Source organism: Callorhinchus milii, unplaced genomic scaffold, assembly GCF_018977255.1.
Source record: "Callorhinchus milii isolate IMCB2004 unplaced genomic scaffold, IMCB_Cmil_1.0 Scaffold9, whole genome shotgun sequence".
Classification (NCBI taxonomy): Eukaryota; Metazoa; Chordata; class Chondrichthyes; order Chimaeriformes; family Callorhinchidae; genus Callorhinchus; species Callorhinchus milii.
In genome coordinates this window covers 18800273-18815385 of record NW_024704750.1, presented here as the reverse complement: position 1 = coordinate 18815385, position 15113 = coordinate 18800273, and the positions used below count along the sequence as shown (strand labels likewise).

The 15113-nt window shown below is 44.6% G+C and overlaps 1 protein-coding gene across 1 annotated transcript in view; it reads right to left on the bottom strand.

The window, feature by feature from the left end:
• Positions 1 to 15113, bottom strand: part of LOC103178442 (phosphofurin acidic cluster sorting protein 2) — an 82471-nt gene that overhangs the window by 4838 nt on the left and 62520 nt on the right. The window contains 12 exon segments of the mRNA XM_042337961.1: positions 315 to 428; positions 666 to 898; positions 1679 to 1681; positions 3264 to 3306; positions 3309 to 3395; positions 3555 to 3597; positions 3999 to 4041; positions 7932 to 8040; positions 9222 to 9332; positions 10496 to 10650; positions 11475 to 11581; positions 12461 to 12565. Coding sequence (XP_042193895.1) covers positions 315 to 428; positions 666 to 898; positions 1679 to 1681; positions 3264 to 3306; positions 3309 to 3395; positions 3555 to 3597; positions 3999 to 4041; positions 7932 to 8040; positions 9222 to 9332; positions 10496 to 10650; positions 11475 to 11581; positions 12461 to 12565 — 1153 coding nt within the window.

Below are 15113 nucleotides of genomic sequence, written 5' to 3'. Positions count from 1 at the left end.
GGACATGGGCCACTTAAGTCACATGCACTTTGAAGAAAAAGTGAGACTGTGAAAAGAATGTCAGAATCTTCCAGTCAGGATAAGATATTAATTCAACACATTGCACCATTCTGAGCGAACTACACATAACCACATCTCGGGCACGAACTTGTGGTTCATGAACCCAGTCACTGGGGAAAGCTACTCTCAGTCCAAATTACCTGATCTCCAAACACAATCGAGCAAAATCTCCAGAATATTCAAAACTCCTCCCCACCCGCCCCCCACCCCCGGTTTCCACCATCTTCCCTCTGTCGCACCCACTCGCCCCGTACCTCTCAGCATGGTTTGTTGCTGTTTGGCAGTGCAGATCAGCCGGTTGATGCCTTCAATCACCTGGCTTTTCGATTCCACCTCCTTGTCCTTTGTTTTCTTTGGCAGAAATATCACTGCAAGAAATAATGATTTTCTCCCATACAAAAAACATCAAATAATTCTCTGCTCTCCACATTCTCGTCATCCACATCCTCTCTCATATCCATTCCCCTCTGTTGTCCACATACTCTCACAGATCCATTCCCCTCATTGTTCCCCATATTTCCTCACATAGATTCCCCTCATTGTTCTCCACATCCTCTCACACACCTGTCCCTCTCATTGTTTTCCACATCCTCTGTCTCTCCTACCTTTCTTGTTCTTCTCTTTGGTCACCACGGTCATGGACATGGTTGGCAGGGCTGGGACTTCCCCACTGCCGGGTAGGCGACAGACCTGCAGTGAGCGGAAGGTACACTTCAGTGTGTTCTTGGCTGTGGTGTCCTTTTTCTCTGGATCCTTCTTCTTGTCGATAAGTTGCTGTGCGATCCAGTAATCAACCTGCAGTCCCATGAGCTCCCCACTGTGGCCAGGGCTCTGCAAACTGACACAAAGGGGATTGTGCTGAAAACGCACACTGACCACAGACTGCTTTAGAATCATAGAAATTTACAGTGCAGGAGGCCATTCAGCCCATCGACTCTCACAGCACTAGCTCTCACAGCAAGCTGTTCATTCAATCCCACTCTCTGCTCTATCCCTCTATCCTATTGAACCTTTATCTTTCTACTGGTCTACTTCCCTCTTGAAACCCACAATGGACTCTGCCTCTACACCTTATTTGGCAGGACATTCCATATCCCAACAACTCTTTGTGTGAAAAAAATTCTCTTAACAACAACAAAATTACATTTGTATAGTGCCTTACACGTTGGGAGGATGTCCCAAGGCGCTGGATAGACAGAGTTACGCTGGGGGTCGGGGTGGGAGAGGGTGGAGGCCAGGGGGGGAAATCAGGGAGATCGAATGTACAGTCAAAGAGGAGTCTTGAGATGTGTCTTGAAGGAGGCAAGGGAGGGGGCGAGGCGGACGGATGCGGGATGGAGTTCCAGAGGGTGGGGGCAGAGTGGCAGAAGGCCAGCCTGCCAATAGTGAGGCGAGCAAGGCGGGGGTTGTGAAGCAGACTGGAGCCTGCTGAGCGGAGGGCGCGAACAGGATGGTAGAGATTTAGGAGGTCGCAGTGGGAGGGGGGAGCAAGACTGTGGAGGGCTTTGAAGGTGAAGACCAGGATCTTGAATTGCATTCTCTGGGTGATGGGAAGCCAGTGGAGTTGGGCAAAGATGGGGGCTGATAGGGTCGCGGAGCCTAGTGTGGGAGAGGATACGGGCTGCAGAGTTCTGGATGATTTGCAGCCTGTGGAGGGAGGAGTTGGGGAGGCCGACAAGCAGTGAGTTTGCATAGCCGAGCCTCGATGTAATGAAAGCATGTATGAGGGTTTCGATGGTCTGGGGTGTGAGACAGTGGCGGAGCCGGGCCACGTTGCGGAGGTGGGAGAAGGCAGAGCGGGTCATGGAGCAGATGTGGGGTGGAAAGGATAGTTGAGGGTCAAACAAGATCCCAAGGTTTTGGACTGGCTTAGCAAGGTGGAGTGTGCAACCATGTATGGTCAAGCTTACATTTCACTCTTACTATGTTCATAGCTATGACCCCTAGTCACTGACTCTCCCTATTTATCCTGTCAAAACCCCTCAATATTTTGTGCATCTTATCAGGTCCCCTCTCAACCTTTTCTGCTCCAATGAAAACACACTCAACTTCTCCAATCCCTCTTATAATTATAGACCCTCATCCTATACGAGAGCCTCAGATGGTCGTGTTCACAGACATTTCGACATGGCAAAGTACTATACCCACACATACACACACACGTATACACACATATTTAAGGTCTTTCTTTAGAACATTCCTTACGCCGAGACATTTTATCCCATTATCATCCTTCACACAGGACAGTCTGAGGTTTAGACATCTTTAGTCTCACAAAGTTCATGGTCTCTCTACAGCACATCAAAGCATCAAAAGGTTGAGTTATTATAGTAAGTGTAACAACTTCTTTTTCCCTCCTGACATGCACAGACACCCATCTCCAGGAATAAGAGTATCCAGACCAGAATTTCACCTGGGCTTGAAAAGTTTCCATTGCCTGGGAAGGATGTGACTGTCTCCTGGTGTGAGTTACGCTGCTCACCTGTCCCTGAAGGTTTTCGGTTCAGTTTGGCAAGATTCAAAACTTGGGGATTCCAGTTGGTGCTAGAGTTACTGCTGGAGTTTAACCAACTGAAGCACAGCTTACAACTGTCTTGCAAGCTTCCCGCTGCTTGTGCAGCAAGGATCATTAGAGATTTGGCTTGCACAGTTAACAGGAGCTAAGTAGAAAGAGCTCCAACCACCAGTGACTGATCTGCTTCTCGATCCTGCTGGCAAGGAACCATCATGCTGGCCCTCCATCCTGCTGGTCTCTCATCACGTTGCCAACTGTGGGCTCATCTATTTGCCCAGTTAAATGAACTGTTTGTTTTCCAGAGGCAGACAAAACCACATGACAATCCCATGACAAGAGAGATCTTTTGACAAAATAACAGAAGCAGAAATTGTGCTTTGATCTGAAATGCATATCTGAAATATCCAGACGTGAAAGTTTCACCCCAGGAACAATTCACAACTGTTGAAGAATGAATCAAAGTGAGGCGCTGACATGCACGCATGTACGCACACATGCACACACACACATAGCGAGGAGCTCACACGCGAACACACAAAGAAGGAAGGGTGCGCACACACACACACATGTGCGCGCACACATACACACACACACAGGCTGATGCATGAACTAACAAATACAGAGAAAGCGGTTCATACACATGAAAGCACACATAGAGGTACCACTTACAATGCACAGGACTACTTACCTTGAGTAGAGTCCGCTTCCGACTGAGGGTGAGGAGGGTGGGTTGGCGAGGCTTCCTTCATTGCCGGGGACATTGACGGTGGGGTGGAGGACAGAATATTGGATCCTGAGGTTGCTGCGTCATCCGAGTCGCCTGCAGTTAATAATCAGTTTACTGGTCAATAATGAATCCTTCAACCTCAACTAAACATCAAACACTAGACAAAAAAACATTTAAAAGCACATCGAGTCATGTAAATCCTTCGAATGCTCAGACAAGGATGTGGGCTGTATTTAGAGAGACACTACTTACCCGAGGTGGCCGAGGACTGTTCCACAATCCCAACTTTCACAACCTGCAAACACGTTTATAGTCATTCAGTAAAACAGACCCGATATGATCCAGCACATGGCGTGTTGTAAAACAAAAGGAACCCGTTTCACCAACCTTTCTCCTACCCCTGTCTGTTACACAGTCGCACTGCCTTTATTTTCCTCTAAGCGGGAAACGTGTCAGGAAAAGAAATCAGTGGTTTCAGGTCTATTGCTCAACACATGCACATAAAGCACCCATTCTTTCTACCTCATCCAAAGCACACATAGGTCCTTCACCATCCCATCACTAAAGTACATACAGATTTCAACCACTCCTCCCATCCGTCACACACTTTCCTTGTAGGTCCTCTGTTCCTCTTCACCAATCGTACTGAAATAAGACACGATTTAAAAATAGCAAAGCAATGCAAGTCATACTCACTCCAATAAAAGGGATAAACTTCTGGCACGAGTCTTCATCTGGGCTATAGAAAAGGAAACCAAACAATAAGAGCCAATGCCACAAGCTCACGCACCGAGGATAGCCAAGCGGACGGAGAAGGCACTGGCATGCACCAACAGATCAGCCTCATCTACATCTTCAGATTGAATCGCTCATTGATAGGCAGAGAAATCATTGTTCAGATCAGCTGAAAATGCCACGTACAGATTGCACAAGCAGGAGGAGTGTACACTGCAGGGTCACCTCAGGCACAGAGCGCTCCAGGCACCGTCCCCCTTCCAAAGTACTTGTGCAGATCTTGTATTCTAGTTATATAGCGGTGCTGATAAGCAGCTTGCCCTACCATGTGCATTGATGGAGATCCAGTTGTAAAGATGTTGTAGATCCAGTACCATTTGCACAAAGCAGGAGGGACACATGATCACAAATAATCATAATCCTGGGATCGTCCACACTGCTCCGCAACACAGAGACAGCAACTCCCAAAGTCAATAAAGGGCTCAGTGTGTCAAAGAGGCCTCTCGCGGACAGTGTTAAAGGGAAAGTGGCTCTCGGAGCCAGTGTTAAAGGGCGGGTGATTCTCAGGGAAAGGGGTAGGTGGGGACAGTTAGCTACCAGACAGAGTCTCACATAGGCACAATACCTTCTGATGCAAATTACACTGTGTGTGGAATGGAGTGCGCACTCTCACCTCAGAGGGATGCCCAGGGTTTACCTAATTCGGAAGGGTATTAGGTAGAAGCTGGTAAGAGTCAAGGCTTGGAGATGCCTTCCAGCAACTGTCATCTGGAGCCTCAGTTTCCTCAGCAGCCATTTGATGGCTGTCTATTGAATAGTTCCTGGTCTATGCTGTCCACCTGTGCTTGTCAAATGTATGAGGTTGGGATGCCAGGTGTTGAAAGATGGGGTTATAGTCAATCTCTATTTTACAGATGTTGTCATTGATGGGAGCACAGATATCAATGCACATGGCATACACTGGCAGCAGGTTACCCACTCATGTGGGTGCGCGATTTTCTCCAAGCACCGCAGAACATGTGACGGGGTACAATATATGGTCTTCTTTCGCCCAGCAAAATTTTATGCTCTTATACAAGTAAATCTAGACAAGGGAAGGAATCGATTGCAGGAACAGCTGTAAAACTCAGAGACCAGGTTCAGCCTGATCAGTTGTATAACACTCTTTCCAGCACACTGTGCCTTATTTCTGCACTGCCCCTGAAGCACCATCAGCTCACTCCATGATTAACAACGTGTCCAAATCACAAGCACTTGGCTCTCCAAGGGCAGCCAATAAGATGTCAAACAGTTAGCAAATCAACAGAAGGGACGAAAAGCCAGGAAAAAGGCAAGGCATTAGTCTATATAAGCTAGGCTTTTTCTTTGCATGCTTGTTTAACAGAAATGAAAGTGGGGCAGGAGCATTTAAAAAATATGCTTAAATAAAATAATCTTTTAGCATTTCAGCTCTTTTCATCAGCTTGTGTTAGTGGGTAGCACAAAGCCTTTGGGTCAGGAGTCTGTGGGTGGTTTTGAGCCCCTCACGAGGATCTAGGTTTTGTGTGAGATGTTGCTCCACAGTTTGAAACTGCAGTTTATTGCAGGAAGCGGTTTGAGATTCATCCAATGCAGATTACCACAAACTGGCAAATCAACAAATAACTGTTAAACAAGCCAAACAAAAAGGCTATATGTAAAGAAAGCTTTGTCTTTGAAAAGAAGGGAGAACCAAGCAGACTCCGGTACCTTATGTTAAAATCAAAATGAAAGCTCTTTTTCCTTTATTGAAAGCAACCACAAGAAACAAACAAAAGGAATAAATTATTTCAGCGAACACGTTGTACGGAGGCTTGTGTCAACATAAAGATTTACCCCATGGTCAATGGGGCCTTACAGTCAAGTCCAGTCAGCCCGTGCATAGTGTTACGCCGCCTTACATTGCTATACCAGGTGGATTTTGCACACCACGTGAGAACATTAATGCTTGCTACTGCAGCTCCATGTGGGTCTATTAAAACGGAATAAGAGTTACCCAGAGAACACTTTCATTGCATAAAAATGGGACTTTAAATGTACCCAGTTTGTCCTTTCTCTCTTCACACCCACTGCCGGGAGCTCTGGCTCCACTACATCACTGTGTCTTCACATTCGCCAACAAGGAAACCATAGAAATCTAGGATTATACCAGGGATCTTCTGTGTGACACAGATGCACACTGTTGGGGGGGGGGGAGGGGGTGTGGTGAAGGGAAGCAATACTAATAACTGTATTTAGAAAGTTAAATGCATAGTTTGTTAAGTAAAGACAATTGCCTTGTGATCGTCTGTCAAATGCATATGTATTACACGGTCTTCAAGTTTTCATTAGAACCTCTCACCTCACCGATCATGTTCCCTGCTCCCATTCCTAAAAGGCTATTGAGGTTGATAATTCTTTGCAACTGGTTTGAATTTTGAAAAGGTGTTAAGTGTTATAAAAACAGAAGTGGCTGGGAACACTCAGCGGGTCAGGCAGCATCTATGGAGAAAGGAAAGTGAATCAACGTTTCGGGTCCACGACCCTTCGTCAGAACTGAAGAAGGGTCGTGGACCCGAAACATTGACTCACTTTCCTTTCTCTATAGATGTTGCCTGACCTGCTGAGTTCTGCGACTTCTGTTTTTGTTTCATATTTCCAGCATCTGCAGTATTCTGTGTTTTGTTAAGTGTTATGGTGCAGTTAGCGTCCATCCAATATTTAGCACGAATGCACACACATAAAAGCCAAAGACTGCAAATCACAGACCACCCCAATTCTGACAGCTCTCAACAGCCAAACACAGTAAGGGTGAAATCCCCCACAGCAAAGAACAAACAAATTCAGTCAAAACCCAGCTGGCAAAGCCAGATGCTATAAGAATAGGACATACAGACACTCGGTGATGATATCCCGTCTCTGTGCTGAAATTCTGGACAGTGCTGTGCTTAGCACCTTTCTCAATGTGCGATTATAATAAGGAAATCCCATTTGCAGCCGACATGGCCAAAGACACTATGTCTAATACTGAATGGAAGTTCAGTCCATACAAGCTCATATCTCTGAGAGCCAGTCTCCTGGAGCTCCATTCCTATCTGAGAGGGTTAGCAGATCTCTGCCAACTAGGCAGTCTCCACACTAACAAGAACAGCGGAGAAAGACTCAACTTGCTCTGGATTGGATCCTGCTGGCTATGATTTAAGGAAATTATGCAACTAATACACAAAATTTGCAAAGTGTTCAACCAGCAAAAGGACCCTGAGTTTCTTTTCCAGGGACTCTCTGGTGCATCTAGTACGTGTGATGTTGCCTCCAATCAGATGTATAAGATATCAACTAGGTGATCTAGAGAATTTAGAAGAAACTTCTTCATGCAGAGGGTAATGAGATTATGGGACCCGCTGACAAAGTGGTGATTGTATCAGATAGTATAGGTCCATTTAAGAGGAAGCTAGACCTTCACATGAAGGAGAAGCAAATATGAGAGAAAGTAAGGAATTAATTTATATTCATGCAGAGTATAAACATTGCCACGGACTAGTTAGGCCGAATGGTTTGTTTCCATGTTGTACAGTCTATCCAAATCTATGTAAGATCTCAGTCTGAGATACAATCTTACAGCTCTGTATAATCTACACGGGATCCCCTGGAGCAATTGTTTGCTATGCAGGAATTATCCTGCTAGAGGTGCTAAAGCAGATAAGAATCTCTCTGCAGAGTTCTAAGTGAAGACATAGCAGAGCAGGGGAAGATATAAATGGGGAGCAACAAATTGCATTTATATTGCGCCTTTCATGATGGGAGGACGTCCCAAGGAAATAACTTTCACAAACCCTAAAATGTCTACATTTGAAAAAAAACACCAAGCATATTTGAATATGAAAAGAGTTACCATACCTTTTTTGCTTGTAAGTTAACATAGCTTCCGCTATAGGCAGCTGGTGGGCAATGTTAGCATTGGAGATGTACTGGGTGACCCGAGCAACAACATCCGGGATTTCCTGCACTGGAATCACAGTCAACACATTAGACTCACTGCAATCTAGCTGAGAGACAGCAGCATAAAGTATGCAGCAAAAAAACAAGTACAAATAGGGAGTGGGAGTGGATTTTGTCAAAAGTGATTGAAGAAGGGAAGATGTATGATATGGCATTCACAGTTCTTTACATTTCCATGGTCCAGTGTAGAAGAACTTGCATTTTTACTTTGCCATGTGAAACATATCATAACCCTTATATATAATATAATAATCCTTGCATTTGATATGCCGCCTTATCGGGTCATTGAAACGTCTCAAAGCGCTTCACAGAATAAATCCGTAAAGTGAATTGACTGTATGTTTTGTGGACGAAACACGGCAGCCAATTTCGCACAACAGTGTCCCCACGAACAGTCGTGGATTGAGTGACCAAATGTGTTTTTTTTTAAAAGGGATTAGTACCCCCGGAAAAGCGGCCTGCCAATCGATTAACAACTGGGTTCCTACTTGCTGCTCGGTAAACAGAGGCGAGTGGAGTAAGGAAACATGCCCAACGTTTCGCCCTGCTCGGGAATCGAACCTAGGTCCACTCACGAACAAAGCGAGTGCTCTAACCACTAAGGTACATACAGCAGCCATTTTATACCAACAAGATCCCACAAACAACCGCATAGTGAATGACCAATTATTAAGGAGGATTATTGGCCAGAACACGGGAGAAATTCCCTTTTCTTTTCAAATTCTAGCATGGGATCTTTAACACCCACTTAAACGGACAGAATGGGACCTCAGTTTATTGTCTCAACCAAAGAGTCAACTTCCTTAGCAATGTGGTACTGCTCTGGTATGTCAAACTCTAGACTGTAAAATGGTTTGATAAAGAGAATGAGAATCCCAATTTGAAGTTGGATTAGGACAGTCATGTACTGTGAGTCTATGCCCAAGTAGACTGCCTCAAATTCACTTATTAACTTGTGAGTTCAGATTCCGTTACAGTCATCATGTACAGGAGATTCTCATTCCGTCACACAATACTTTCTTTTAAACCAAATAAGTTGTTTTGATTGCTCAACTTTAGAGGAAACAACCATTATAATTCAATAAACTGACCATTAGATCAGCAAGACAAGCGGTCGACAGTACGTTCACAGTGACTGAGTGACCCGATATAGCCCGATTTACACAGGGAGGCAGATTCATTCTTTACCTATAGTCGGGGCATCCGGTTTGGTGAAAAAATCTCGCCATGTGGCATCCTCAAAGAAGTTGCTGTACCTGTAGTCGATGGAGCTGAGGTATTTAGCTACTGGGTGAAGGCCTGAAGAAAAGCAAATACAAAGGTTTCAGTAAGTCCAAGTCAATATTAGCCTCGGCTTCACTTCTGTGACTAACTACTGTTACTCCACGGAAGTCAGGAAAATCGAACAAAACCCCCGGCCCCGATTCATTTGTATTTGTATCCGTTTTAAACATGCCTGCTAATTTGGACGAAAATCCGGTTACTGCGGGCAAAATGTCGGGTTGGCTGCCGCTGAATGTAGTCATTCGGGCCTTCTGTGTGTCCCACGGCTGCATTTAGCCACGAGGAGCTACCGGAGGTAGATGAGAGGAGTCAAATTGTGATTGACAGCGGACTCCAGCTATTCACCAGCAGCTGGAGTTGTGCTGTCAATCAGTGAGGGGGCGCGGAGGAAAGGGGAGGAACAAGGGAGGGAAATCGCAATTGATTGACAGCTGAGCCACTTGTGAATGGGTAGAGTGCCTCTCTATTCACAAGCGGCTGAGGCAGTCAATCACCTCTAATCCACCGCCAATTGATCCCCTTCCCGTCCAACAGGAACACCAATGGGAGGGAGGAAGCGTCATAGCTCCTCTGTTGGGGGGGAAAGTACTGGACTGTATTTTGCAGCCATATAGACCTCAATATATTTTAATCGATTCTGTGAGAGTATTTTAACTTTAATTGGTTAGTTAACTTTGCTTCAAAATGAAACAACATTATTGCATTTTATTATACTGTGTTGGTGGGGTGCCTCTGCTGGGCGGGAATGGTATTTCGATTAAACTCGGACACCTCTTAAGTCGGACAAAATGTCCGACCCCCATGTGTCCGGCTTCCGGCTTCCACTGGATATTGCATATAAATCCCCTTTACTATAAATTATTTCATTTTATTCTATTTTCACCCTTTACAAGTCTCCCTGACAGAAATCAGCATCAACCCTCTCCCAGTTTATTGCTAGAATGCTGTTATAGCTGGACCTGATTCTCCCTCCAATTTCACCTCTGTCTCTGATGGTGGTTCCCTACTGTGGCTTAACCTCCAATGGGCATCCCTACATGGAGAGCCATAGCTGTGAGCCTGTCGTTCTGTGGTATTTAGCCCCAAACAGAAATAAATCTTCTCTGCCTAAATCAACGCAGAGCACAAACCCTTGGTTGGGCAGGTGAGAGATTAACACGAGTCTGATGTAAACGCACCCAGGGGGATGATGAGGAACCTCATGTAGCCGAGCCAGTCTGGAGTCTTGAGAGTGAGCTGCTCCACAAAGAGCTGCAGAATGGTGCTGAGATAATTCTGCGCTCCTGCCACTGTCACTTTAATGGGGTTTGGTGTCTGCGAGTTACAGTTACAGCTGAAAGTAAGCAAGAAGATTGAAGTTTTAATTAGTTTTTCTAAACAAGTAATGATTTCCCTCCAGCGATGTGTCTTTTTTACTGGGTTCATAGGGAGCTTTAAAGTCAGATTTCACTATAAATCAAAGTAATAAACTATGTTCTCCAAAAACTCAAACTATCTGATTTCAAATCAGCTTCCAGTCTGTGCACACAGCACAACTGACACGAAAATAATACTTCTGAACCCTGCAGCAATGAAAGACCTCTGTGTGCCACTGTACTTATGTAAAGGAATTTGGGGATGTGTTATTTAACATCAGAATTGTACTCATTTGTTACTACACTAGGGAAGGAGCTGTTTAGAATTAAGGTATTGCTGTTCTCTGACTGCCTTTAACATGGGCAGAAAATGCAAACCAGTCTTAGAAACACAAGAGAGGTAGGATGCAGACCCACATTTTATTGTAGTAAAGTGCAATAACTTACAGCTCTGATCTGGGCCACAATGTCCTAATCAACCACCACCTCCAGTCAGTAAGCTTGAAAGGTAATGGATCTGGCTGTTTCTAGTTAGCTGCCCCGAGAGCAATTCTTCTTTAAGAAGGGCACATTTATAAAACACGACAGAGTCATTTTCCAAAAGTTATTTGTGATTCGATAAATCAAGCAAACACTCTCTGCTTTGCGGGCATGAAAGATTGGGCACTGGTGAAGATGAAAGCACTTACTTGTTTCAAGAAAAGCTCTGAAACAGACTAGGGTTCAGTGGTGTGGCAGTGAGTGGGGAGAGGAGACACCCACACACCCTGTAATGTCTTGAACAAGGATTGTTGGAACTTACAAGCGCTGTATCCTAGAGACGATGGTTGAGAAGGCTGCCTGTATGTCAGCAGCAGAGCACGTGCACACAATAGGAAGGTTGTGTTTCTGCAGTAACTCCGACACGTACTGAAAGACATAAGTCATTATACCACGAGAGTAGTTCAGATACAATGGCACTTTAGTTAAATTGATCTACTCCTTCCGAATACCAAACCCTGTTTTCCCATTGCACATTGTTGAGAGCACAAGGTTCTGGCCTCCACCTCTCTTCCTGTTGTGGCACATTGATTTAGTTTCTTTAAGCATTATATCTCTATAAGATTCCCTTTAAAGCATCTGGTTTTGAGGCATAGGGACCTTAGATTATCAGTTCATCCTGCACCTGGGAGCAGTCCCATTATTCTCCTCTTCACTGCCTCTAGCCTCGCCATATTGTAACCACCTGAACTATACAAGTTTTACTTGTACGACTGTAAACGAGCACCTCGGGGCATCCTCCGGATATAAGGCGAGGTATAAATGCAGTTTGTTGTTATCACTGTTTATCAATTAGTGGAGTCCTGTAGCTCAGTGGTTAGAGCACTCGCTTTGCAAGAGAGAGACCCGAGTTCAATTCCAGGCAGGGCAAGTTTCCTTACTCCACACAGAGCCTAATAATAATCCTTCCAAAACAAAACAATAATAAATTGGTCATTTTCAATCTATGATGTTTGTGGGACATTGCTGTGCGCAATTGACTGCTGCGTTCGCCCACAAATATAGTCAATTCACTTTACAGTGTGTTCTGTGAAGCGCTTTGGGACGTCCTCCCGACGTGAAAAGCGCTATATCAAATGCGAGGATTATTATTATTATCAGTGTAGATTGCGTACAAGCAACTCTACACTTGTAAGCACTCTACATTGATATATTGATAAACAGCGATAATTCCTCTATAGCCTGATACGAATGAGCCTTTTATGAGAGAAACTCAGCCCCACGTCAGCCTCTTGGGTTGGTGCTTACCTGGCCCTGCCACTCTGAAGTATTGATCAGGATTATATTTTCCGGTAACTGCTCATCCGATATTAGGATGTGGTTCAACTGGTCATACACTGTTTTCCGAGGGATCTGCAAACATTGATAAAAACAAGACTTTTATTTTAAAAATCACCATTTCGTTCCCTCCAGTCTTTCTTTCTTGAAGGTGTTTGATTCATTTCTTCTCCAGGGCAGGGTTCCATGTGCTGAGTTGGCTGATCTCAGTTGGATGGTGGTAAGGGTGCTAGAATTTGCCTCTGTGTCCTTATGGAGGGGAAAAGAAGCCAGTTCCTGCTCCTGGTCACTATTCAGAGACACCACTGGTTGTTTGTTTGTGAATCAGATGTGGGCAGATCTGGCTCAGCGGAAGCTTTCTGCTGCAGACTATAATCAATTATCCAGCCAACACTCATTGTCAGAGCTAACACATGCCTAAATGGTGGGGCCAGAATCAGATTCTGTGCCTTCTCGTTGGCTAACCACAGTACAGCATGATAATTCACATACTACGTGCCTGTATTTAGCAGCAATACTGTTCCTCTAATAGGTGCCAATATTGGACCCTGGTTTACATTGGCTCAGAGGGCTTTAACTGTACAATAATGGACAACAGAGAGTGAATGGCAGCGAGAGAGAGACAGAGAGAGAGAGAGACGGTGCCTGAATCAGACCACTCAGGACAGGGCCTCCATCATTCGAGCACCAACCAATGAGCAGCTGCCTCGATATCACTCCTCGCCACCTCTGCGTTTAGACAAAGTGTACTGTTTGCAAAGTTTTGTTGAGTAAACTTAAAAAGCTCAAAGTTTTAAACGGTACAGAATAAAAGATTCACCGCTCACTTACTTGAGTGAATGCGGCTCTCCTCACGTTGGTCACCAATGTCATGGTAGTGCCCTTTGAAGTCAATGGATGAAGATTAGCAGTCACACAGCTTCATTCAATGTAAATTGAGTGGCAAAGGAGGGCAAATGAGAAGTGGGGATTTGAAATAAGAGATGATAGATACATTTTTTCCCAAAAAATCCACTCCATTCTTCCTCCCCTCAAGGCCCGCTCACAATGAGCTCTGGTTCCAAGTGCTCCCTCACCAGCGGCAACCGTTAGTACATGCTCCAAGAGGCCACTGGCTGTATGGATCTAGACAGTGAAAAAAGCCACTACCTCACCCAAGTGGCCACTGGTTGGGTCAAGCCCAATATTGTCTTTACCTGACTCACTATCACATACACTTGTGAACACTAAACAGACACTCACTTTCCCCTTCATAATTCAGACCTGTTTAAATCACTTCTGTCTGCAGATAATGTTGAACCGTATCAACAAGCTTTACATCCAACTGCTGTCAATGGAGTGACAAACCCGGCGGCCAATTTGTGTACAGAAGGTCCTAACAAGTAGCCATGGGGTGAATTTATCTGGAGGGTTCTTGGCCAGGACACTGGGGGAACTACCTTTCTCTTTTCAAACAAGGTTATGCGATCTTTAACATCTAATTTAACAGATGGATGGATCCTTGGTTTTAACATCTCATTCAAAGGTTGAATGAGATGTTAAAACTCACCTCCGATAATACAGCACTTCCCTAACATTATCGCAGTGGACTGTCAGCTAGAATACAAACTCAAATGCCAATATGGGGCTTAAACTGACAACATGCTTAACCAGAGGCAAGATTGCTTATAGACTGAGCAAGCTACCTATTAGATTTAGAACTATATAAATTGAAGGAAACTGGATTGATTAACGGCTGCCTGAAACTGTTGCTATGTTATCAGTGTTGAGAGCAGAAAATACTGGATTTGTGTCAGATTTCCAGTGTTATTCTCTAGTGCCAACGAGGAACGACATGGAGTTTGAACTGGATTAAACGCTCACTGATGAACTGTGGGAAGATGACCTTCAGCACAACAATCTACGTAAAACTAATTCGGAACTGTTGTGCTATCAGCTTCAACACCTCCATTTTGTCATTTAAGCAGGATTCCAGATGGTCAAACTTGGTCCTTAAACATCTTATAATGCAGGTTGATTTCCTGTAGGAATTCACTGCTCATTTCTCCCGTTAGCTGGACGCTGCAGCTGACAGCTGAGGAAATCGAGGAACCAAAACAGAGCATCTCAGCCAAAACCTCTCAGTTCCAGACATACCCTGGAAGGAACAGAGCAGTGTCAGTCTGAGCCAAGAATTGTAAATGGTTCCAGAATATGTAACAGAGGGAATCACAAAACCCTGGTATCTGGTCACAGTTGTGTTCCACATACCAAAGGAGGTCACCAGATAAGCTACAGAAAAGAATAGTGTCATGTCAGCATCATCCGCTTAAGGCAACACTTGACACAAACAAGGGGCTGATATGGTTTCCACTCCATCTCCAGTTATCTTTCTGCCGCTCATCATTCCCAGGTAGGAGTGGGAGCAAATATTCTAATAATAATAATCCTTGCATTTGATATTTTTTGAATATAGCACCTTATCACATCATAGACGTCTCAAAATGCTTCAGGCAAATACTGTAAATTGGATTGACTGTGTATTTTGTGGGCGAAATCCAGCAGCTAGTTTATCCTCGGCAATCTCCCTCAAACAGCCTCGGAGCAAGTGACCAATTTTATTTGGGGGATTGTTGGCCAGTAA